Here is a 25,706-nt window from a genome sequence, read left to right as displayed (position 1 = left end):
CTAGAGAGTCATTTTACTCGCTGCTATCACCCCCTGATCGCATGTAGAAAGTATAAGCATCTTATGGCTTACATTGACTAAGCGATCAACAGACACAAACTAAAACAGCACGCAGAGGAGTTAGAAATTCTAGTGGAGGAGGGTGTTTTAAATTATAATACCTTGTTTGGTCCAGTGTTTTATTGTTTGTACCAATGTAATGAACTATAAAATAAAATCTAAGATCTAAGAAATTATGACATTAATTCACATTTATTCACGCTTGATATAACCTATTATTTATAGGTAATTTTCACTGCTCTATATGAAAACTTTAATGCAAGTCATGCCTCCATGATGTCCGATAGATTTCAGCCCAGAAAAATTGGTTTAAATAGTGCGCCTATCAGTGGTTAAAGCCTGGTTTCCAAACAAATTAATTATCACTCACTTTAAGATGTACACTACGATTATCAGTCTTTAGTAAATACAGTGTGAATGAAGCTCATCTCATTATTCAGAGCGGGGTGCCTCATTTAAATACATTATCATGCATTACCATACAAATCACATATTCATTCTGATTACCATAGTGTGGCACAATAAAATCAGTGTGCGCTGTAATATGCCCACTATTTCACATGGTAATCAATACAATTGCAATAGTAAAAACAGAAATCATGAAAGTGCACACTAATTGCAATTATGGTGCACCGTGAAGTTTAGTACCCCCTCGTAAATGAGGCCCTGTGTGCTTAGTGGGGGAGAAAAGACATTGTAAACAACAACACAACAAAACTGAAATATGAGTTACTCTAACGGTCGCAAATTCGGATGGAATCAAAAAATCTGTGCCCATTTTTAAAATTGTCTTCATAAAAAAAGATATTACAAAATAACAAAACAAGTGTGTTTCCTACAACAATGAAATTCCACAGCAATTTATATGAATTTGCAGCCGTTACTTTGAAGTGTGAAATAATGGCCTCATGGCATATTATGATACGAATGGTGAGTGCCCTTAAATCTGTTCTTTTGATGCTTTCTTTTCCAGTTTGTGGTTCAAATGTCTTTTTGACATGAATAGCATTGCGCCATTCATTAGAGTATCTACATAGATGCAGGAATAGCCTGGCTTTAAATAAGGGATGGGGTGCGAGGTAGCATCCTTATAGAACAGCCTGTTGTAAAATTGTACTTTTAACATTAAAGACTTTGAACTCCAATATTTTCAACTGTGATAGAAAATAAACAAGTTATATGTAAATACAAATACAAATTCTCAAAGCCTATGGAAATACTGACCCCTTTCAATCCATTTTGGGGATGTGGTAACGAAATAGCTCCCCAGTGATCCTTTTCAGGCATGTTTTGTTTGCATTAGTAGGGGAGAGGAATTGAAGAATTGTTTTAGGACACATATCTTCACTGCAAATCCCAAATGTAGCCACCAGCATTGCTGCCTTAATGATAATCAATGTTTAGACTTATGCCATCCTTTTCAGCAGCCACACTGTATAACAGAAATACAAATCCTTTAGGCGGGGAGGAATCTTCAGTGTGCACTCAATCTCTTCATTTTATGTAAAATCCCTGAGAAGGGATGCCTGTCCTCAGTGACGAATAAAGGCTTTGTACTGGCAGGAGGGGGTTTGAGGCGAGGGAGTGGGGCAGGTTATATGCGCAGCTGGATAAAATGAAGCCACTCTGCTAGTTGACCTGATTGGGCTTGTTTAAAAAAATATACAGAAGCCCTTCCCAGTTTATTTTTCTTCTGTCAAATTAATACACCCCTCTGTCCTAATGTCAAGTGTTCCTTTTCTGGTGCTGGTGCTGGGGCAGGTGCAGGTGCTGGGGCAGGTGCTGGTGCTAGGGATCGTTGCTGAAAACCTCCATCATGAGGGGAGTGACGTCGGGCTGGATGTTCTGGATCTTCAGTACCTGTTTGGTGTACTCGTCGTTCATCGTGCGCAGCTCCGTCAGGCAAGTCATGATCTTTGGAAACAGGAGCCTGGAATAGGGTTCACTATCAATGTACAGGGATCTGATGCTTTCACAAAATATCACCCCTGCTTTACTGTGTTTACGAAAAGGGTAGATCCATATTATTAGACTTTACCACAGCGAAACACACTAATTTAGCTATGACTGTATTTACAGTTTACTAAATTCTAGATACTTAGATGTGCTTTACCACTACACTACACATATGTAAATGTAAAATACATACACACGTTTGGACAGACGGACAGGTGTCACCATATATCCACATGGTCAATAGAATGTCTTAACCCAATATGTAAAAACTGTGGAAGGGATATGGTATATACAGTATATGCATCTGAAATGGGGGATATAAGTAGGGAGCACAGTCACTATAGCATAGGGAAATACCCCACATTCATCTTCATCAGAGCAGTCAAGCAATTTGGAGTTTATTCTAGCGCACTTACTTAGATGGCTGGGATCTCCTGGTGTCGATGTATTTCTTTAATATTAAAGCAAAACATTCTTGACACTTGTCAATGGCATCATGACTTACAACGCCTGGACGATCTGGAAAGAAAACACACATACACACACAATGGGTTACTGAGGCTCTGTACTATTGTAATGGGTAGTGTTGTGCGGTTGCCAATGACTATCAAGGAACAACAATTATTGATTGGTTTTGGTGCATGTTCTGTAAGGTGGGAATCTTTAATATGCAGTTACAAAAACATACAGACTAGTGACAATTAGCTCTTCCAAAAAAAAAAAAAAAAAAAGCGCTATTCATTATTTTAGTAAAACTTGGGCAATAACACAGAACACCGAATGGAAAAGTGACACCCAGCTAAGAAACTATGTTTAGGGCCTGGGTGGGATTACTAACAGAACCAGTTTTTTGACAGGCATTTGCTTTGGTTACCTGGGGAGAACAGAGAGATGGCCTGCATCAGAACATATTCCGTTTCATTAAGTTTTAAATTCCGCAGCATGTAGTGAAACTTCAGCAAGGGGTCAAGCAGGTGGGGCTGAAACCCAGCTACAGTGGAAGAGAAAGAGACAGAGGCAAGCATATTATTATCTAATACTTTACTTCAATAGATATTAACCCCCCCCCCCCCCCCCTCCCCCCCCTACACACACACACACACAAAGGCTTAAGCACAGCCTGAATAGAACACTGTCCATACTTCATTATAAGATTATAAGACACTTCTATGGTTCTAGCATCTCATATATTATCCACATGGCAAATCATCAACACAATCTATTATACAACAATTGTGTCTGCTGCAATAATATACTGAAAATGTATTTCATATGAAAAATGCATTTTATATTTATATTACGTCATTACATATATTACACAAAACATACAGTATTATAAATGATCACTAAATACAATATGTGAGGTCGCTAATAATATACTAGTAGTACGTTTTCAGAATGGGGACTTGTGAAGGCTGACAGTAAACAGACTATAAACCCACAACTAAACTACAGAAGTGATTTAAGGCTAGATTCACAGTCTTTTGTTATTGGTAAAGTATGGAAACGCATTGACAGATAATGGTAATTGCACTCCCTAAGCTCAGTCTCCAGGATTTCCTAACGTGCACTATTTTTACATGATTTCCATCAATATTAACTTCTAATACCTCCCTTATTTTTACAATTTGTAAACATTTATGTATATCGATAGTGATAAAAAGTACGTGTAACAACTTCTATGAGATCAGAGATTTTCCTACTGTTTCTGTGAATGTCCTCAGGAGATGGTTAATCTATGTCATATGGGCTGACTGTCTAAACAGCTGTCGTCAAGGAGAGGAGATGTACATGTCAATGCTCTTACAAAATCTGCATACCTTTTAAATAGAATTCTAATGTAAGCAGTGTAACCTTGTGCTTTAATGCAATATGTTAGGACTCTTACAGAAGTTTACCACAGTAAAAGCATAATAAAGCATTGTGAAAGCATGGTAAAGCATAGGAAAGCAATGTAAAGAACAGTGAGGTATGGTAAAGCATATTAATAAACATATTAATAAACATGGTAAACCAGGGTAAATTATGGTTAATACATGAAATTGTGCAGCTCTATGCAGTGCGCTCAATTATTTACCAGAAGCAAACTAAACCGGCTATCAGGTTCCTAAATGCAACATAACAGGTAGTATGTCAATAAAGCAAACATATGCTGGATTTATTTGTAAGTGATAAATGATATATATTTATCAGGGCACTGCATATTACACAGCAATGGATACATTTCAAGGAAATTGTGAAATCCATGATAACTGTAAAAATAAAGCCTTAGTTATTGATGCATCTGTCAGTGAAATAAATACCACAATTCATGTTTTTTTTTTTTTTTTTCCATTACATACCCTCTATAAATTCCTAGTTAATTAATTTCTGCTGAATCTTAAAGTTGTACTGAATAATACCTGAACTACTGAAATAAAAACCAAGAAACATCTACAAGTATGGCCAAAGGTTTTGCATCCCCCTATAGAATTAATTGATTTTGCTTCATAAAGGCGATTGAAACCTGCTGAATAATGCCACATTAACATTTTGAATTACATACCGCTTTGCAGTTTTACCACATAACAAAAAACTGAAACAAAAATTTCATTTTACATTTACATTTAGATTTACATTTTTTGTTTCTGAAACAAAAAATGTAAATCTGTATTACTATCTTGGCTTCCGGTAGGCTTTTGCAATATCATTTTGTAGTTTCTTTGATTACAGGTGATGCAAAACTTTTGGCCGTATCTGCATACCAGGAGCAGAAGTACTCATTCTGACTCTTGCTGTTTCAGAGGTCTTCTAACATGCTGAGTCGCTTTTACTGTCAGATGATGAACAGGGGTGAGGTTGAAAACATCGCCCACACGCATTTTGAGCAAATACTCGATGCAGGTTGTAATTCCTATAACAGGGCAGGTAAGCCTGTGGTTGCCAAGCAGTGACCAAAATGAAAGCTCTTGACAATCTGTAAAGGTTCTGAGCTATTGTTAACTGTTTTAATTGTGGAAAAATCAATAAACCTCATTCAGACAGACATCCAAGCAACAGAGGCACAACAGATACATTTACCAGATTCAGAAAGAAAAGCAAGCAATCAATTTGTCCCTGTAACAACACCTGCCACCTTGTTCAACTTCCTGGAAGATGAGAGAAGTACTGCAATGTGACTAGTGTTCTGCATTTGTGGTTTATTCCGAATTTTATCAAAAAAATTACAGGATTTCTTTTTTAAGTGGATGTCGGTTTTTACTGATTTATACTCGATTGTTGTTTAATAATTCAATATGTTCCGGGTACTATCTACTCGGAAATTCATGATATTTTGATAAAAATTCATTTTTATTTTGACTCTGACATTGTAATAAGCAGCCCTACACTGTATCCTAGGAAACAGCAGACGTTTAGACGTCAGAGGATCAAATAACGTTCAAACGTGGTTCTCTGTCACTTCACAAACACATTATCGCCCGATTATGTTGGCCAATCAAAGCCTGATTATTGTGCAATTGCTGGGCGCAGTACTAGCTTGATCAAAAACTACATTAAAATGCTTGCACAAAAATGTACTATTTTTAGTGGATGAGGAATTGGGAGAAAACATAAATCAGTGTATGAATATTCAAAAGAAAACAAATGTTTCAAAGTGTACAAAAAGTAAAAATAGTGGGTTGGATGAGGCAAAGGATGCATAGTGCTGCAAATACTGCTGCATTGAGGTACATGTTCATGATGACAATAAAGAACATACTGAAAAATAAGCGACACATTGAACTAAAACAAAGTGAACCGAGAGGCAAGCAATCCATTTATGTGGCTTTTACACACACTTTAATAAAAAGAGAGCGCAGAATGGCTGTGTTAATGAGTTTGTCAGAGTGCTGTGCTTTGCTGGAGAGCAACTGTTTATTGCAGAGAGGTATGTATTGGTGACTTTGTGCGACAGTACCGTCTGACCATCAGCTACAACTGTCTAACGCCGACAATCTTAATCGTAAATATTTGACAGAAAATGGTGATGATTTAGTTGGTAAACTTACGGAACGCATTGTTATAAATGTCCAGTGTGATTTTTGACGTGTCTCCCGGTGGCTTGCACCGTCTAGTTCTGTACATTTTCTTTTCTTTTTATGATTTCAAGGCGAATAAACCTGGCTTGTTTTGTGCTGATGTCAAGTTCATACCTTTTGTAGGTACTATTTGTGTCAGCACAGCGATTGCCAAACGTTCGCAAAGTACAAGCAAACTTGGGAAAATGTGGCTTCGACTTGCACAGATTCTGCTTCATCATACATGGCAGGGACATTATTAATCAGATACTAGAATTGCTACGCATCATATTCCACATGTAAAGTGTGTATACTGAGACCCCCCCCCCCCAACCTCCAACCCATCCTTCCAATTTTTACCGACATTTCAATTAAAAACTACTTTAACAAAGGAAAAAAAAGCAGTTTTTTAGTTGTCTTATTGGAATAGGTTATCTATATATATCTAAAAGGTTTTGACAATGTCGACCGAAGGGACTTTATCGGCCTGAAAAAAGAAACAAGGACCAGGGATGACAAATAGATATTAGACAAAGAGGCATTCAGAACAGAAAATAGGAGGCACATTTTCACACAGAGAATCGTGAGGGTCTGGAACCAACTCCCCTGTAATGTTGTTGAAGCTGACACCTTGGGATCCTTCAAGAAGCTGGTTGACGAGATTCTGGGATTAATAAGCTACTAACAACCAAACAAGCAAGATGGGCTGAATGGCCTCCTCTCGTTTCTAAACTTTCTTATGTTCTAAAACGATGTAGCTAAATTGCGAATTTCCCATGTTGGACTTTAGACAGCTAATTTTCAAAGCTGCAATGATTTCCTTATTAACAAGCTAATATCCAAAATTTCCGGCTTCATCTAAAGGCTTTAGATAACTTAAACTTGCACTTGTTACTGGATACAGTACAATGTTTGGTGGGATGCTTGTTAAAAGTGTCTTGCTGTTCTTTGAGTGAAAGGCTACCTACCATTGGCGGCATCATCAATGTTGTACAGGATTGGCCCACATTTCCAGATCCCTGACTCTGTATTAAAAAGCATGTTGAAGCGGATCTGACACACCTCGAATGTTGCCCCCTTTAGCAGTGCGATCTGGTCTTCAATTGAGAGTTCCCTAGAGACACCAAATTAATAGCGTCATCATAAACATACTTGATAGGTTTAGTTGTGGTGCCGAGTTGCAGTGTTCTCCTTACTTATCTATGGTTCTCATTACAGCAACTTCAATGACTTTATCATTATCAAGTTTGGGCATATTTTGGATTTGGTCTCTGACATGGTTTCTAATCTTTGAAAACTAGAAGTTGCAGGTAGAATACTAACTTAACTCAACGGCTGATAGGATTATATTGATGTGTAGAGACTGTGCAGCACACAAGGGAGACGAGGTAAGTGCTGTCAACTCAAAATTACTTTTTTATTGGATGGAGTTTCTGGACAAACGATAAAGGATAAGATCGCTGGTGATGATTTTGATTTTGTTTAATAAAAAAATAAATAAACTCCTATTTACACAAAAACACATCACGTGCGCAGCCACTATGCAGTTCATTATCTGGCCAGAGACCTGCTGTATGACAAGTCACACATATATCACAGAGCTTCTCGTTTCCAGGTAAGGAGGTTATCACTGCAAATCACTGCGGCAAACAAAGCAAACTTCCTTCTTGGTAAATATTGTGGTTGTTGAATTGTGAATTACAGAGTGACCCAACTCACCTGAAGCTGGACAGAATCTTGGCAAAGTTGATGATCTGCTGAATCATGTAGGTGGACAAATCAGCGATGTGAGGCAACATGGAGTAAATCTGGGAGCTGGCCTTGTTTGCTGAACCGCTGAGATGGGGTTCCGTGTCTGACAGCTGCCTGATGCTTGCTCCCTGATTCTCCTGCACACTGGCGTCTTGACCTGGAGAAGTCTGGCTGACTTGCAGCTGGTGGTTGGTGTTCCGGTTGATAGGCTGCAGCGAGAAAGAGTAGCATTCTGTTGCTCATGAAGTGTGAATGTTTTTCTCTTCCATTGTCATTTAGTAAAGTATACGTTTTATACATCTATAATGTGTACATAGACTTGGCCCTGTTCATCACATGCTTTGTAAATTCTCTCTGTGGCATTCTTATATGTCAAAATGGAATGCATAGAATGTATATATGTTAATATGACATAGTCTATGATGCAGGACTAACGGGACACCCTGCATTTCTAATGAACTATGTCTTTATATTTATTTCACAACTTTACAATTGTAATGAGTATAATTCTCAAACATCAGTTTGAGAATTTTACAGTTTGAGTAAAATGAATACTGAATAATATGTCTATAGTGTTTTTCAGTAAGTTAATAACCTAATTAAGCACTTACATTTGATTCACAAACTAATTTCTGTTCACAGAAATTGTCCAATTTGCAGTTGTCCCAAATTGCCCCAAACTTAACAATATGCTTGCAGATGTAGGTTTGCAGAGATACATTTAAAATAACCCGTAACACTAGTCACATGTATTTCCCATTCGCAGTACAGTAACCATTAGACTGAAGTTTTAAAAGACCCTAGACAGGATGGCAAATATGAAAAAAATAGGCCGCATTTTGTAGGATTTACTCATTTAAAACTTTAGATTGGAAGGCCTATGCTCTGCAAGAGTAATCTATTAAAAAAATTAATTCATATAGTATAATAATGTTGGCAATGGCTCTGCTAGGCCGCCCTACCCTGAACTGCTTGAAATGTGAGAAGGAGATGTCGAAGGTCTTCTTCTGAGCCTCCACAAGCTCCTGGATGATTGCTTCCTGTTGTGTGTCCAGGCCCTTCGGCTCTTCTGCAGAGGGCGGCTCCTTACGCCTCTGCTTCTTTTTCTTGATTAGCTCCCGTCTCTTTTCAACTGCTTTATCTGACATGATCACTAGGAAAACAACGATAGCAGCAGTATGGTTAGGTGCCCAGGCTGACCTAGGTTCTGTAATTTCAGTGCTGCTCAGGTGTCTAGTTCTGTAATTTCAGTGCTGCTCAGGTGTCTAGTTCTGTAATTTCAGTAATGCTCAGGTGCCTAGGCGGACCTAGGTTTTGTAATTTCAGTGCTGCTCTCCAACAAGTCAAAGTTGATGGCCAGATACACACAACAATAGTATGTAGGTTGCATGCATGAGTGTTTGTGCAAGGAACCACAGAATTCCCATCTTCCTTCTCTCTTTTTACTATTTTGCTTTTCACACACTGTACCACTTTTGCCCTGCTTGCTTTGGCTCTCCCTAAGACAATCCCCTAAGGCAGGGGTTCCCAAACTTTGGTCCGACACAGTCACGGATGGGCCGCGGGAGCAATGACATTCGTATTTTGTTTTCTATTAATAGAGAAAAGCAGGCGCTGGCGGCAGCTGTAACTGTAGAAATATAAAGTGTAGCAAGGCAGTTATTGGTGGACTGTCAACCAAAGCAGAAATTCACAAATCAGAGCTAACAGATTGCCTACCTGTGGGCGGGATGTAGAGCGAGAGCTCTGACAATAGGGCAGTGTTACAGTCATGTGATCGCTCTGCTGGCAGATGTAAAAAGTGTGTTCAGTATTAATAAAATTACAATAATGGAATCCGCTACCAAAGAATACGTTTTGCAAAGTACAAAGAACAAAAAAGGCAGCTATAGGAGTTTGAATGCATTTGTACCGTGGGCTCAGTTTTGAGGTACTGGAATGGGTTTTTTCTTTTGTAGAAATGTTTTCATACTAACTTTTGTACTTGATAACATTCATTTAAAAATTCAATTGATGCCTATGGTAAATATGTCTTTGTGACCAATTAGCTATTGACATTTTAAATATTGAGTATTTTGATTTATGTATAATAACTAAATCAAGTTATTACTCAAACAGATAAAACTTGTTACGGTAATTGTTTATTAAAATGTTAGGATAAACTGCTATTTTATTGATTACTGCCTCGTTTACAGTAGTCTTAAAATAATGCTAGAATGTTTTGTTGGCTAATAATAATAATAATAAATAATAATAATAATAATAATAATAATAATATTTTGTTGTAGATGGATTTATTTTCATAAGTTTTCTTTTGGTTAAGTGGCACCGCTGCGCTCTGCGATGTTTTTTTTTATTTCTGGGGGGGGTGTTGCAAGTTGCAAGCGGTATTTGGGTGAACAGAGGAGTGGCGAAAAAAGTAACTTATGCAAGACTCTCGTTTCCTTCTGTATTGTGCACATTCGTCTTTTTTTACATGACAGTTCAACGTGAGAGGTAACGTGTGGAAGTTTTAGTTACAGTGTTCAAAAATTGGGATTTAAGAGTTATGTTTCTGTGCATGTTGTACTGGTTTCACTCAAAAGTGATTCCTGTTCAGGTATTTATGAATGGCAATAATAATAGACATGCACTTCTTTCTTGTTTGATGACCAAAAAAATAACAGCTTTTTGAAAATGTTCAATTACACAAAGGTACCAAATTTAAAGGTTTGATAAAAAAAAAAAAAAAACATCTGTTTAGTTTTTGCAATTTATTTTATTAACTAAAATTAAAGTGTTAAAAAATATATATTTTCAGTCCGTGCATACTCTATGATTTCCATCTTTCACAATATTTATTCAAATGAATAAAGCACAGTTTAGATTAGCTTTACTGGTTTAAACATATAAAATGTTTTTAATTTGACATTTTCCCAAGGGGTGTTAATAGTGGGCGGCAGTGACTAACGCAGCTGAACAGGTGGGCCTCAGGTAAAAATGTTTGGGAACCCCTGTCCTAAGGTACATAATTATGTAGGTGGCCAAATCCAGTTCAATCACTCAGATTATTTATTGACAACCTGCTTTAATAAACAATTCCCCTGTTAAAATCCTAGGTTAACACATCTGCACATTTATATTTTTGGAGTTCACACTTACATTCTTTAAGCATACCAATGTCCAGGCACTTTTTCAAACGGCACGCTTGACACTGTCTCCGGTTGTTTTTGGTGATGATGCACAAGTTCTGAAATGGACAGCTGAACTGATGGTTACGCTTCATGGCACGTCTGGAAACAGTAAATTGATGTATGATTTGTAAACACTATAAATTCATCCATAACTTTACCCCACAATCACACTTAGTGCTTCTTAACAGTTTTACCAAAATATGTTACATACTATAATATTCTAAAGACTAGAGTGCATATTTTTTGTGAGGTGTTTTTTTTTTTTTGGCACAATTGGTTTACCTACAAGGTTTTTATGCATCAGATTTGCATATGTGCTATTTATTTAGTCTGTTCTTTGTCCTAATGAATAATTGCACTGAGCAAAGGCCCATCTCACAATTACAGAAACACTACTGATTGTGAACAATTTCTGTATAATCTGTAATTAAGTGAAAAAAAAAAAAAATTAAATTTTGCAAATCTAACATTAAATGACAGTTTTACAGTACACACTGAAATATATACTGTATATGTGTGCAACATTACCAATTTGCTTTGTGAATGTTGCCCATTGCATACACACTTCAAATCTGGTCAGGTTAAACACATTTTGAGAACATAAGTTCAGTCTGCAGCTCTTTGAAGAGAGAAACTGAAAGAGTCTCAAACTTCCCTGTACGATTTACTACTTCAAAGTCAACACTTTATTCCAATTCAATTATTAAAGAACATCAAATTAACAAAAAAACAAAACAAACATAATTTATTAATTCTTATAGCCAAAAACATGTATTAAGAGGTCAAATCTTTACACTTTAAATTCGTATCATTAAGGTCAGTAAAACATATGTTGATAAATAGAATCATAAAGAAGTTAGCTACCTGTTATTTGTCACCACCCAGAATGCATAACTGTAGCAGATAAAACTAGCTAGGGGAAAGCATTAAATACTGTGCCAGCATTAATGTTGATTTATAAAACAAAGCATGCTACTGTGCATTTGGTGCAAGTAATTAGCAAAAAGCTTCAATAAGATGATTTTAATTTAAATTGCAGTGTTGTACTATTTGTTGTAAATGAGGGGAGATTTGTAGAAATTATATCAAAATCAGTAAATCCCACTGCATAACAACAAGGATTGTTTTGTGACTTAAATCGCCTTTTAAGATTAAATCAGTGTAGGTTTTAAAAGGGTATACAGAACACCTACTGTCGCAGCCTCATATTAATTTGATGCCAGTTAAGGGGAGGGATACATGCGGTTTTAAATAGCAGTGCATGTTTGGGTCTTAACGAGGGGTAACTAAGGCTCTCATTTCTTTCTAATTTTATAGTAAAAAAGTGAAGCTGTGTTCGTGCCATGAATATGTGACAAAAAAGCAATTAGCAGCATATGGCTGTGGCTATGGCAACAGATATCAGATGACACGCTCTGTTGAATCTGTTGCAAAGATCTTTCTTATTGTATTTCCTGTTGCCTATAAAAAGTTACTTACTCAGGTCAGCAGTGTGCACAGCTACAGGTTCTCCATGGTAACGCATATTCCAATGTCAAATTAAATTGACGGTTGGACATACATTTAAAGGCTACATTTCGGCATCTGTGAATCTTAAGTGGATGAAAGCCAGACCAAGACAAAACTGCCTCGACTGGGCACTAAAACAAGTAAGACACTGCACTGCCCAACCTTCAGACACTTTCTTACAGCTGCTGAAGCTATTCTTATAAAGCAAGATAAAAGTCAAATGTTAATAAATCAAACTATTTTTGAACATGCATAGCACTATTTCTGGGTTTAATTCGTACAAGAAACTATATAAAAATTGTTATACAAGTTGGAGAATTAGTCGCAGAATCTTAACTTGCAATGCAGAATTCAGGGTTTTGCATCACAGACTTTAAAAACAAAACAAAACTGGTTATGTAATCCTAGGGACACTCTTCTGGTTTAGTGAACTAATGGGAGAAGGGTGTATCTTTTCTGGCGGTTATAATGTGATTGAAATAGTACTAGTTCGATCTGTATTGTTTTTGTATTGTAGTATTATTATTATTATAAGCTATAATCTTTGCAGTTTCTCACATTCATATTAATTTAGTATATTACTCAGAGTATTTTCATTGTTGCTGTAGTTTTCTTAAATTAATACATTTTCAATGTTTCATCCTCCTCATAAATTACAATTATTGAAAATGTGGACTTCATTTTGATAATGCTGCCAGTTGTTCTGAACAGCTGTTCTGAGGCAAAGGCAATGAGAACCTTTGTGTTGAATAACTACAGGCGGCACACGCAGTCTTATTATCAACTAAATCAGAAGGCTTTGAACTCCTGTACTTTATATAGAAGTATATGATTACTACTTCTTTGTCTGGTTTCACCCTTACCACATTTTACCAAATTTACAGCAAAGCGAAGTGTAATAAAGCATAGTGAAAGGACTGTAAAGCATAGGTAAGCACTGTAAAGTTCAGAGAAGTATAGAAAAGGACATTAAAAAAAACCTTGTTAAACCATGGTAAATGCATTTGTAGCTATAGGAAAAGCTGGGTAACACTGAAGAATTATAGAGCACAGACCCTGGATTTGCACGAATCTTGGTCTACAGAACCTTACCAATGGTAACATTAGGTAGTCCAATATTAAGTGCTAATTAGGGCCTGTGAAACCATTCAATTATATTCTGCATATCATAGTTTGTAAATAGAAATAGCACTGAATATCTAGGCGGGGAGAGACTCGCCTGAAGAAGCCCTTGCAGCCTTCACAAGTCATGGCGTTGAAGTGGTAACCGGTAGCATTGTCCCCGCAAACCCAGCAAAATTTGGGCTCTCCATCGTCGTCAAAATCACCATCCTCGATCATTCCTCCATCGCAGCTCTGCCTCCCCTCCAGCTCCTCCTCCTCTAGCTCCTTCCCCATAATCTGGGCACAACCAGCCTCAGACTCACTGCCCTGGTCACTCATCGCGCCTGCAAGGCAAACGCAACCCTCAGAGGCGACTGCTGCCGTGATACAAATCCAAGTCCAATGGGATTCCCACTTCTTGGTTTGTCTATATTTTAGACTGGGACACAGCTTCACTATAAAGGCTGAATTTACTGTAGTACAGTGTAAACTAGTTAATAGAATCACTTGTTAATAGAATAAACTGCATATTCCAATTAAAAAAAAAAAAACAAATACATTCTCTTTGGCATTTCCAACACAAACCTACTTTTCATTGTTTATATGTCCAAATTGAGGGTATACAAACATAAACATGTTAAGAGGTTTTCACTGTATTAAGAAAGCGCTATTAATTACTCTGTTCAGACACACACCTTGATAAGTATTCAGGGTAATAATGATCAAAATGTTATACGTTGAGAGTGACATCTGAGGGGGGTATTAGTATAGGCACAAAGGAAATAATTATAATATGTAATTGTGACGAAGTGCCCGCCCCTGTGTGTATTTTCTGTTATATGTTGTGTGTGGTGTATTAAATGTTGGTGTATAATCATTGGTACACGGGATATAAACGGGTCTGTGTAACACATGTGTTTAAAATGTATATTTGTATTTAGGCACGAGGATTGCACAGCACTTCACGTGCAAGTAAAATGTAATATGTGAGCACGGGGAATTGCGCTTTATTAATTCACGTGCAGTTGTACCGCGAGTCTCGGTACAGCTGCATAAAAGCAACATGTTTTCACTCACTTGGGGTTGTGTGTTCGGTGAGTGGAGAACGGGATTGGAGATGGAAGCAAAGAGAATAATAATAATAATTGTTAAAATAAGCTCACCGTGTTTTGTCTGTATGGTCCGTTTTGTTTATCTGTTTATTTTGGCTACCAGTGCCGTGTCGTGTGTATTTTTTGTTTGTTACAACCTTTTTATTTTCTGTTCTGTTTATTTATTAAATGCTGAGCGAAAGCATTCGCTCGGCTCCACCAAACTCCATCTCTCTCTGTTGCTTATTTCCTGGCTCTGGTCTGACGCCACCCACTCTGGCTGTCTTTGTGACAGTAATGTATATATCATTTTTCAGAGGCACCCACATGTATTGTATGTGCCAATAATCTTTCAAATCCTGCCCACTAAAAAAACCCCAAAAAGCATAATATAATAAGAGAAAATTGTTTTTGAAATGTATTTATTTTTCTGACTATTTCACAATGTTAAAAGGAAACAACATTAAATTGTGGTTTGGGAAACCCACCTGTTCAGTTGCAGTTGTGCAGTAGATCTGTGTGGTTTCTTGTCTAGGATGAAGTGGTGCTCCCTCTTAGTGCATTAGCCAGGGTCACAACATGTGGACAACTCTGCATCCCGATGAGCTGAAAACACAAACAAATCTGAACTGAGACTGAGACACAAACACTGCAGTACTGTTCCTTTTCATTTGAAATGAACTTTGGAACCACTTTTCTGATCCAACTGTGTCTTTGTTCTGCAAGTACTCACGAGACCTAGTTTCATTTGCAAATGAGGGCTTGTTTTCAGAACTTGTTGATACTGAATAGACTGTTCCAAAATATTGATTTTCTCACCGTTTCTATTGTGTGAAAGATGGTCCTTGTCCTTATATTATAGGATATGAGTAGACCCTGATACTAAACCCCATGGTGTTCTGGAATATATATATATATACATATATATATATATATATATATATTGAGTTGCACCTTTGGGTTTGAGTTGCACCTTTGGGAGTGATGGAGTCTGATCGATGATCTTAGATGTTTTGAGCAGGGAAGCAGACAAAAGCAGGAGGATTCGGTTTTGCAACTATAAGGTTTTATTAAATTGAAGAAAAAAAAAACAAAGTAAATCCTGAAAACAGGTAATACAGGTTTCAAGACTTCTTCCAAGCAAGCTTGGCAGTGCTTACGCTATCCCTGGCCTATCTACAAAACAAAGAAAACAAGCAAAGAAGCACAAAGCTACCCCTCAATATACAGCCTACCTGTGCAGGTAATCACCCCTCCTCAGCCCACCAGGTGTTATGGGTGCATTTATACAATCCCAAAATATTCCAGAATTCAAACAATCAATAAATACATATTACATTTTCAGTATCGCTATGGCGTATGCAAATTGCATTTTAAACATACTGTATTTATATAGTATTTACCTTGACACCTTTGGAGCCTCCATCAGCAATGTTCGAGTCCCCTAGTGGTCTTTGGGTAGCCACCATCGGCCACGTTTGATTCCATGCTATGTGTTCCTTCTTAGCTGTATAAGCATGGCAATCTATTTTTAAACTGCAGCAAACTAGAGAAACTGTCAAGTCCTTTGCGAACCTGCCAGACTTGTCTCTGTTCGCGTTGCAGAGAGTGGCTGTGATTGGTGCTGCAGATGTCTTTGCTACACACCCACACTCCCTGCAATTAGTTTTGTTTTCAGCCGAACAAAAACTTAATATTTGTATTCATTAGGGGTTTTAATCAGTTTATTATCCGATCTACTCACTTGATTAAATCAATTAATCACACCTGTTTACTAGTGTATTCAAAGAAAATTACAATTAATACAAAGAACTACCAAAATGTTATTCACTGCAAATGTTCTATAAGGCCAGATAATGTTTAATCTACATATATTTACTAGCATGTAATTTGACTTTGAAAATATTTGCTTACATGTAATTGAAAGTTAGCCAAAGGTAGTCATATAAAACGTTAACTTAGTTTTGAATTGCTGTTTGTGGTGTTGTGGTGTATGGGTTGGGAGGGCTCTCACTTGGCTCTTTTTAATTTGAATGTTTTAAGGGTGGAGTGGAAGGAGGGATAGCGAAAAACGGAGGCTTTTCTTTTTCCTTTAAACCCATAACTACTATCCACCAAAGTTAATTAAGTACTATCCACAAGTAACCTGGACCCAACCACCTACCTGTGCACAAACTAAAGTTGGAAGCCCCACACAAATACCACTAGTGCTGACTTGACATGAACCTGCTAGGCTACAATGAGAAGAGCTGTGGGCATTTTAAAAGTGCTCTGGGTCCACAGGAGCTGTGGCTGGTAGCTATGGGTTAACCAATGGTGTTGAGGATGGGTGAAAAAGTGTACAGTGCTTATAAAATCTAAAAAAAGAGGACAATGTGTGTCTGATTGTTTGGAATGTATTTATTTAATTCACTCTTTTTGACTGCATATAATAGAGTAACATTTAAAAGTAATTAAAAAAAAAAAAAACATGCCTGGTAAAAACGGTAATAAAATGTTTGGCTGTGGAGTTATACCTACAGAAAAAATGCTAGGCTGCAAAAGCAAGTACAGACCATCAATCAAGCTTATACACTTCCTCCTGTCACTCAGCCTTTTGTAGTACCGTCCTATAAGCATGAATCATTCTACAGAAAGTAAAAAGATCTTGAGCCAAAATGGCGCTCATTATATTTTCACTCCACTCCAAAATGGAGACCTCATGAGAACATACTGCTCCAGTTCAATTAAGTAATAGTACATTATTTAAAAGTATTCACAATAATACTGTCTGGGATTAGTGATTTTTGCTGTAATAACACGTTCCGCCAGTTAATGCAGATTAAGGGGATGTGAAGGTGGAGCAGAGAAGAGGTCTGGAAGTTCTAACTGTGCCACATGGTCTATGGGGAAATTCTCCCTCTTGTCTAAAAGATAAAAAGGGGTTCTGCAGTGATATGCTTGGGAATGGACTTTGAAGTCTGTGGTGTGTTTTATTGCCTTTGTATGCCCTGATCACTCAGTTAAAGAGATTAACCAGTGTCCCAAGGGGGTAAACGCTTCAATGCTACAAAAGATAATACATGTAAAGTTAGCAAGATAGCAGAATTTCTGTAAGAATCTGTTACTTCCATCACAAGTTTAAATATGGTATTAAAAAGACATTAAGATGAAATAACTACTCTGATCCAAACAATGAGGGGACATTCAGAGAAGTATACCGTATACAGGACAGTGTTACACTAGTGTCACACACCATACTGACATATCCTGCATATGGCTGACATGGAGGCTTGACAATTGGTACTCCCTTTAATGAATGCAATGTTGGATATTTGCATATTACCATCACCTGACATGATTTCAAAAAACCAAGTCTAATGTAATTGAGAATTCACATATGAAATATGTTTTAAATAAGTAAACCCCACAGCACAGGCTGGAGTCGCATGCAATTCCCAGCACTGAAGTAGTTTTAGCTCGTTGGATTTTAAATCTTAAAGTTTTTTTTACTGAATAACACATACTGCTCTGTACAGTATATAGAGGACACATACCGAGGTACAGTGCATGGAACAGTACCACTAGCGAGGTCAATTGCTTCCTGGTTCCATTGTAACACAGGATCACATCCTGTTGTAAAGACATTAGAAATGTCGTGAACATAAGGGGCGCTGTTTTGCCCACCCAGGCTTGCCCCCTGATAGCATACCATTTCCCCCTGTCTAAAAGAATCAAATTCCTATGTTGTATGTTCCTCGTATTTTAGAACACTGTTTTACCTGGCAAATGATTCCATGTATTTCTGTCAATTGAATTTTTGGAAGGTGAATCAATATAATAAATACAATATTCTATGTTTGGAGTACAATAATACAATATTACTGTTTCTTTATTTGCATTAGCGCAGTATGGGTAGAGTTTTTAGTTTTACAACCACCCACTTGTGTCATGGCAAACCCACATGATCTCTTCCAAGCTTTGAAGTATCATCATAGGAAATCATTACCTTCTATTTACTTCTTTTGTAAAACAATGCGCGATAAAGCTGTGCTCGAGGTAACTAACTGTTACATTTGACACAACCATATTGCTGTGTCTGGTGTTATGCTCAATTAGGATATATTTATTTGTGTGCTGCTATACGCCTTTAAAGGTTTATATAAAAATATGAATCAACGATTTTTATTTTGGGAATTTTGTAGCTACAATGTTCTTGCTCTCAGGCAGTAGTGTGTATGGCATGCTGTGACAGTTTATATGGCGTAACTCCGTCACCAGAGGATTAAACAAGCAACCTGGTGCACTATGAAAACTTGATTTGATTACCCTGTTACAATGAATACTTGATCGAGAACTCTACCAGCAGCTGCTGCGTTTGTCACCTTTGGACCTGAGCCTTTAACTGACATGCTCCACACACTTGATGTTTTCTAACATTTGCACATCCAGTGCTCTAAGCTATGTATTTATCCAACACGCATGGATGTGGGGTGTGGAGTCATTTAATAGATTGTGTGATTTATAATACCAAATTATACAATATAAAAATCACAGTGGCTTTTGCTTGGCCCTAGATGGCTGTGGGTGTTTGCTTTGAAGAGATCACGTGATTGCAATGTCATTTAAGGCTGCGGTACCTTCTTTCAACACAATCTAATTGAGGTTTCTTTCTTCCCTCTATCTCCTTTTTCATAACCCAATCTTGGCTGAATTTAAGTCATAAAGTTGAATTAAACCTTCTGATTAATGTTATGTTAGTATGAATTACATACCACTTTGTAGTTTTCCATATTCTTAATGAAAAACTGAAAAATGTGACATTTTATAATCTAACATGAAATACTGTACTATCATGGCTTCCGGCCTACTTTTGCGATATCATTTTGTAGTTGCTTTGATTACATGATGTAAGGATTTTGCCTTGGGCTTAGGCAATTGCTGACACCCCAAAAGCTTTACTCCTCTTCTTACAAGGTGCAAACCATTGTAAAAGTGAGTAACTAAGAGTTGTATAAAAGCACACACCTGTATAGACCTGTAATTGGCTTCAGGGTGGCTGCTGTGGACCACTTCCTGATGCGGCGACACTTGGCTCTTGTTGAGGAGAGGCAGGAACACGTTCGGAGAAGGGCAAGATGCAGATGAGCCTGCATATTCAATACCGGGGTCACTTTGTTTGGGATGCCAGAGGATGCGGTGCTAAAGCATTATCGTCTCACGCTGCAGGTCATCCTTGACCTTATAGCTGAGTTGAGGGATGAGCTAGACCACTGCATCAATCTAGGGACTGCTATCCCTGCACATGTCAAAGTGCTGTGTTCTCTGCACTATTTTTAACCTCTGGTTCCTTTCAGACCACAGTTGGAATGTCTGGAGGGATAGCCCAATCCAATTTTCCAGAGCGCTAGGCAAATTTCTGGGTGTCATGCTGAAAAAGGCAGGCCAATACATACAATTTCCTAAGGACACAAGCATAACTGATGTTGGCTGAGTCTTTTCCAAACAACTCTGTTTCATGCTGAGTGACCTCAGCCATAAGCACTCTCAGCTCTTTCTCAGAAAACTCGTGCACCAAGAGGACTTTGCTGCCCTTCCTCTGACATTTTTTTTTTGTTTGGTTTGATTTTTGTGCTCCACAAATCTCACACAGCACCTACTTTTCTCTGTACTCCTAACTCACCTCACCTCTGGGCTGCAGTAAGCAATCGCTTACTGTAGCAAAAAAAGATGGAAAAGACTGTGCTTAGTCACTGTTATGCCCTGTTATGAAACATAATTACAGAACTACAACTACAATCAATCATTTTTAAAGAACTTGAATCCAACACAAGTACACGCCAAAAGAAATACAAATATACTTTTCTGTGCACATAGGGGGGAGGTGATTTCATTGCAGATTACCCGTTCCAAATGAATCAATGTTGTGTCACTGGTGAGCATTCTGTGGTTTGGTAATATTTCTGCTACTTTCTTCAGGGTACATTTGGTAATTACTGTAGACAGTACAATGGTCATATTTTAATGTTATTGTAGGTCTACTACAATGAAAGCCCCAATCTTCAGTGTTTCAAAGTGTAATCTATTTACATTCAGTGACACACAGTATGGTAAGGGTCAGCTAGAAGACTGGCTCTTCATTTATGAGCAGCTTGTTATATAATCCATAATAATAAAGTGGGTAAACTACTAACTACAGTAATAATCCAGCCGTTGCTGCTTGCATATCTTTTCGATGACTGATCTGATCAGTGCATAACCACAGCTAGACACAGCAGCCATCATCATGCTGTACCACCAGCCACAGACACACCACAGCAGGTCTATGTCTGACACACACCTGCAAAAACAAGAGTTTGATGGCCATTTTATATGAATCATCTGATGAGCACTACTCACCTCCAGCCCACTCCAGAACCACCTGTTAATTATACCTTACAAGCCTCTCTTTCATATAGTGGGGTACATAGGTTAGTATAAAAAAAAAAACTGAAAAAAATGAGCTGCTGGAAATCTACACTGTTGAGTGGCTGTCAGTACTTAAATAAATGTAATCCTCATTAGAACAAACCTTACATTAATTACATTATGTGTTCTTTGACATATAAACACACCACACCGATTATTTTCAGGATTGTCTACTGTGATGTAATACAAATGTATCCAAATCACATCCATAGATCAAACCAAGGGCTCAATTTGGGCTTCTATAAGTGCAATATATCAAATGAGCGGTCTTGATGAGATATAGCCAGTGCCAAAAGGACATAACTGCATTGAATAAAATAAGAAAACAATAAAGACACAACTGAAGATCCTTGTTTTATTTAGTGTCAACAGGACCAAAGTATTTCTGGAGCTTTGCTAAAGAAGGCCTCATAAAAACAAGATACTGTAATGAACCAGACAATGCATTGAATTACTGTTTGTGTTCAAAAGTGTTTGTTTGTTTTTTTGGGTTTTTTTTTTTTAATTTTGGGGGGTTTTTTTCCCCCTCAGGTGTAGAGCAAAGTCTGGGAATGGTATACAGGAACAACTGTTCTTTTAAAATTATGTTTTAAAAACTGTTAACTTAAATTTGATTACAATAATACTTCTGAGGACGTTTCTTAACTACAAAACTTAATATGAATGCACTTGCACAACCAAAACATAATTAAAATGTTTCCACTGGTTTCCACTATACATCTGATCTTTAAACAAAACCTCTCGTGTTGTTTGTGTGTTAAGGTTTAGTGTTAGCCTGTTGCAAATCATTTAATTTGGTTGAAAATAACACTAGTACAATGTATGCTGTTATAAATGGTAAATAAACAAGGTGATCCAAAATCGTCTTTTTTTTTTTTTTTTGCATGTAAAATTTGGAAAATGACCCTCGAAACGGAGGTTACTAATACCGTACCGTACATGTGTACGCATGCTCTATTGGTGCATGTGGAAGTTGAAGTATTCTCACAGTTCACGTATGCTTCATTGGCAAATTAAGGTATATTGACAGATTTGTTGTCAAATGATTAACTGTTGGGCCTACTACCGTGTTTCGATCAAATGTCTGTTTTATTTACGAATATCTAATGATTTACCTCGCCCAGTAGTCTAGCCACAGCACATCCATATTATAATTCCGTACAAAATGTATAAACTGGATTAAAAAATGCATGACATTTTACCGATGCACATTTATACTATAACGACGTACATTTATTCATAATTAGCGATTTACTGTGCAAAATATATTTCTAAAACATGTTTATTGTTGTACAAAACGTTTTTAATGATATTACATTACACTATACTTGCGGTACGTTACGTCAAACTTTTTACAAGTCATTGGTTGCATTTCTTTTTTTTTTTGTATCTGTTCTAAACAATCTAGCTCCACGTTTATTTTAAACCACACGTATTATCAGAAAGACAAGAAACAAGATTTTTAAAAAAGGAAAAACAAAACAAACAAACAAAAAAAAAAAAACTGCGCACGGTTATTCCCACACAAGCAATGCAGACACATGTTACATTGCTCAGTAACTCCTCAGGATTTTAAATTACTCACCGTGACATGGCTACGGTTTTCTTTATTTCCTCCTCTTGAATAAGTAATATGCAATCCCTACTTTGTTGACAGTCAGAGTGCGAGTAGTACTATCTACTGTTGTATAACCTTTCCTTCCTATTCCACATAGGCTATAAACCAGCTCGTAAAGCCTCTATCCTTCCTGGTTGGTAATGTTATAAGCTACAGTATTGCAACTACGTGTATATTGTAAAGTGTAACCAGTTGCTGGGAGTCAATGACAGCTTTAAAATTGCCTTTAAAAACTGATTAGAGAGGGACCTATTAACAGTAGAAGTCGGCATTCGGCCAATCAGAAGACGACGGGGCAGGTCCGTGGGTGACCTAACTATGTAGCTATAACATAATCATTGTACAGCACTGTGTGCATGTCGGAAATTACACGCAGGCACACATAGCAGCGCTGTACAGTTTCGTTAATCTATTTTTAAAAATTAAATACACATAATTATGATTTTTATTTTATTTCCTAAGAATATTGTGAAAATCGCGTTATTGGACTAATTTTATGATTTCTATGCAGTCCGTTAAATCGCGAGTTTCACAGGACCTTAATAACCCTGCTAATATGAATTCACTTAACTCAAATACTATCAAAGATGTGAAGCTTTCACTGTGGTAGCTTGGTTTAAAAAAAAAAAAAAAAAAAAAAAAAAAAAAAAAAAAAAAACAAGGGTCAGACGATGGAACTTGATCTCGTGAAGAAGAGTTGTGTACCAAAAGTGTGATGTCTTTATAATCTGGAAACCAAAAATTCACATGGCCACAATACAACTATCTTAGTTCACAGGTCAAAGTGGTGGCAGCATCACATTTTCAGTAACATATAAACTCCCATCACAGGGATGCTTAATAAAAACATAAAATATTCCCATAATTACCCTGCTATTTGCTGAAGGGCTTCTCTTCGCTGTTCTGTTCTGCCTCTCCAGCGACGGTCTATAAAGCTGGAACAGGGTCTGTAGCCTCTAGCCTCAGCGTGTATCGAGGAGGATGAAGCAGTTTACTGAATGTTGTTTTGTACTCTGGAACTTTTTTTTTCTGTTTTAGGAAAACAGTTGCAGTCGGGAATGATAAATACATTACAGCCCACCAGCGTTCTAATTGCAAGACAGTGTGGGGACTTTGTTGCCATCGTTTCTGGTATGTTGTCTTTTTACATGATATATTTTTTGTTTATTGAAAGCAACTGTTCATCAAAGCCTAACTAGAGCCTTTTATATTTGTAATCTAAGATTATACACTGAATGTCTTAATTCAAGCCCTTGCATTTCAGTCTCAATACATACTGTATCCCTTATTTTCCAACTGTGCTCAGAGTTGAAATGTGCAATGACTGACCCACTGCACCACTTAGACTTTAAGATTGTGTAAATCAGGCATCTAAAACTTCACAAATCTGATGGCTTTATTATTAGACTTAATGTGCTAAAAAAATTTTTAAAAAAAATAAAATAATAAAAAAAACACTACAAAGAGAATAAGACTTACCACACGAGCTAATGATGCGTGTTCCCAGAAGCTGTCTCTGGCATATCCTTCTCATTTGAAACAGTATACATGATCTGCAGCAACAGCGTATCAATATCATAGGCCTATATTTACAATATACACACCTTTGTGTGTGTGTGTGTGTGTGTGTGTGTGTGTGTGTGTGTGTGTGTGTGTGTGTGTGTGTGTGTGTGAATTTGTATTGAAATTACTGGATGAATAGGTGTGCACTTTATTTAAACCCTTTTACATATCAACTTTAGTTCAGACTCAGTTAAAAACAACTATCGCCAAATACCCACGTTTTTTTTTTTTTTTTTTTTTTTTTTTTTTTTCTTTTTTGGAAAGTAGAAAAAAAGTTGTAATTGACAAGAAAATCACGATTGTTATAATTTCCCACAGAGCATTCATTCATATAGGATGACATGAAAAAAACTATTTCGTTAATACTACTAGAATTGTTTTTAAAAACGTAATGAATATATATTTTCGGAACTACAACTAGCCGATGTGCGCTCTCAAATGACCCAAATCAGAAAAGGCATTAAGCTTGCACATATGATATATTAATATATGTTAAATAAATGAAGAGTGACAAATATATAGAATAAAATTACTTGCCATACAAATAATCATGGAATCGATGTGGTCTGTATTCAAGACTTCCTCTCCCAGCTCCATGCTGAACTGTCTGAGTCGCTGTCACTCACTTTCGTAGAATAAATGTGGCTTCAGTTTAAAAAGATTCTAGTTCTTCCACCTCGGGTTAATATGCCTGCAATATGTTGTACTCTGGTGAGCTACCCCTCTCACTCAGACTCCATTTTAGTTGTTCAGGAGTAACTGTGTGGATTGTAAACAGAATACGGCAACCATGGAAACGGTTAGTGGGACTGCAGTTTATAGGAATATCCGCTAGAAAGTGTCCTGAGGGCATCAGATGATTCTAGTACATTTGTCAAGCTCTCCCACGTTTCACTTCCATAGCTAGGCAACTCTACAAAATCAACCCACCCTGACCCTAATCCAACACCAACCGTTACCTTAAGCAACCCCAGACCTAAAACCTAACCTTAACCTAATACCTAACCCTAACCTAGCCATTACAAATAATCTGATGCCCTCAAAACACTTTCTAGGGGATATTCCATTGTGCTTCGCTGGGACTTGGCGCTGAATCAAGCAGATTATCTAAATACTCTTTAGCATTGTTTGTTTCACAAGCCTATTAATGTGTTAGTTTCTTTCAAATTGATTTAGCCTCCTTCTTCTTTCAACATTTCAATGTAGCACATGCTTTATAGGAAAATGTAGATGATATAAAGTACCCTGTCAAACTTTAAATAAAATTTGAGTGCGCTGCAAACTGGATGTTAAAATTACAGCAGTGACTTAGAAAACTACAATACAGGAGCCCATAACCAGAACCTTTCTTGGGACGCTCATTTTGTCCCGTTTCTTCTCACAGGATCATCGTGCT

General features: G+C 37.2%; 1 protein-coding gene across 5 annotated transcripts; it reads right to left on the bottom strand.

Annotated features, from left to right (window-relative positions):
• Positions 1-626: 626 nt before the first annotated feature.
• LOC121327571 (nuclear receptor subfamily 1 group I member 2-like) lies at positions 627-24,317 on the bottom strand. 5 transcript variants are annotated; one of them, XM_041271665.1, is made up of 11 exons: positions 24,227-24,317; positions 23,617-23,776; positions 15,171-15,288; positions 13,707-13,935; positions 10,947-11,077; positions 8,768-8,958; positions 7,773-8,014; positions 7,022-7,167; positions 2,891-3,007; positions 2,433-2,535; positions 627-1,990 (listed from the first exon to the last, which is right to left on the bottom strand). In XM_041271665.1, the coding sequence occupies exons 4-11, from the start codon at positions 13,928-13,930 to the stop codon at positions 1,849-1,851; spliced, it is 1,296 nt and encodes a 431-aa protein (XP_041127599.1). In that variant the 5' UTR covers positions 13,931-13,935; positions 15,171-15,288; positions 23,617-23,776; positions 24,227-24,317; the 3' UTR covers positions 627-1,848. The 5 variants fall into 5 exon arrangements, with proteins under 5 accessions (XP_041127599.1, XP_041127603.1, XP_041127600.1 ...); XM_041271669.1 differs by lacking the exon at positions 13,707-13,935; XM_041271666.1 differs by having other exon boundaries at positions 23,617-24,296.
• Between the last annotated feature and the right edge of the window lie 1,389 nt (positions 24,318-25,706).

Source organism: Polyodon spathula, chromosome 15 (assembly GCF_017654505.1).
Source record: "Polyodon spathula isolate WHYD16114869_AA chromosome 15, ASM1765450v1, whole genome shotgun sequence".
Classification (NCBI taxonomy): Eukaryota; Metazoa; Chordata; class Actinopteri; order Acipenseriformes; family Polyodontidae; genus Polyodon; species Polyodon spathula.
This window is presented reverse-complemented; position numbering and strand designations above follow the sequence as displayed.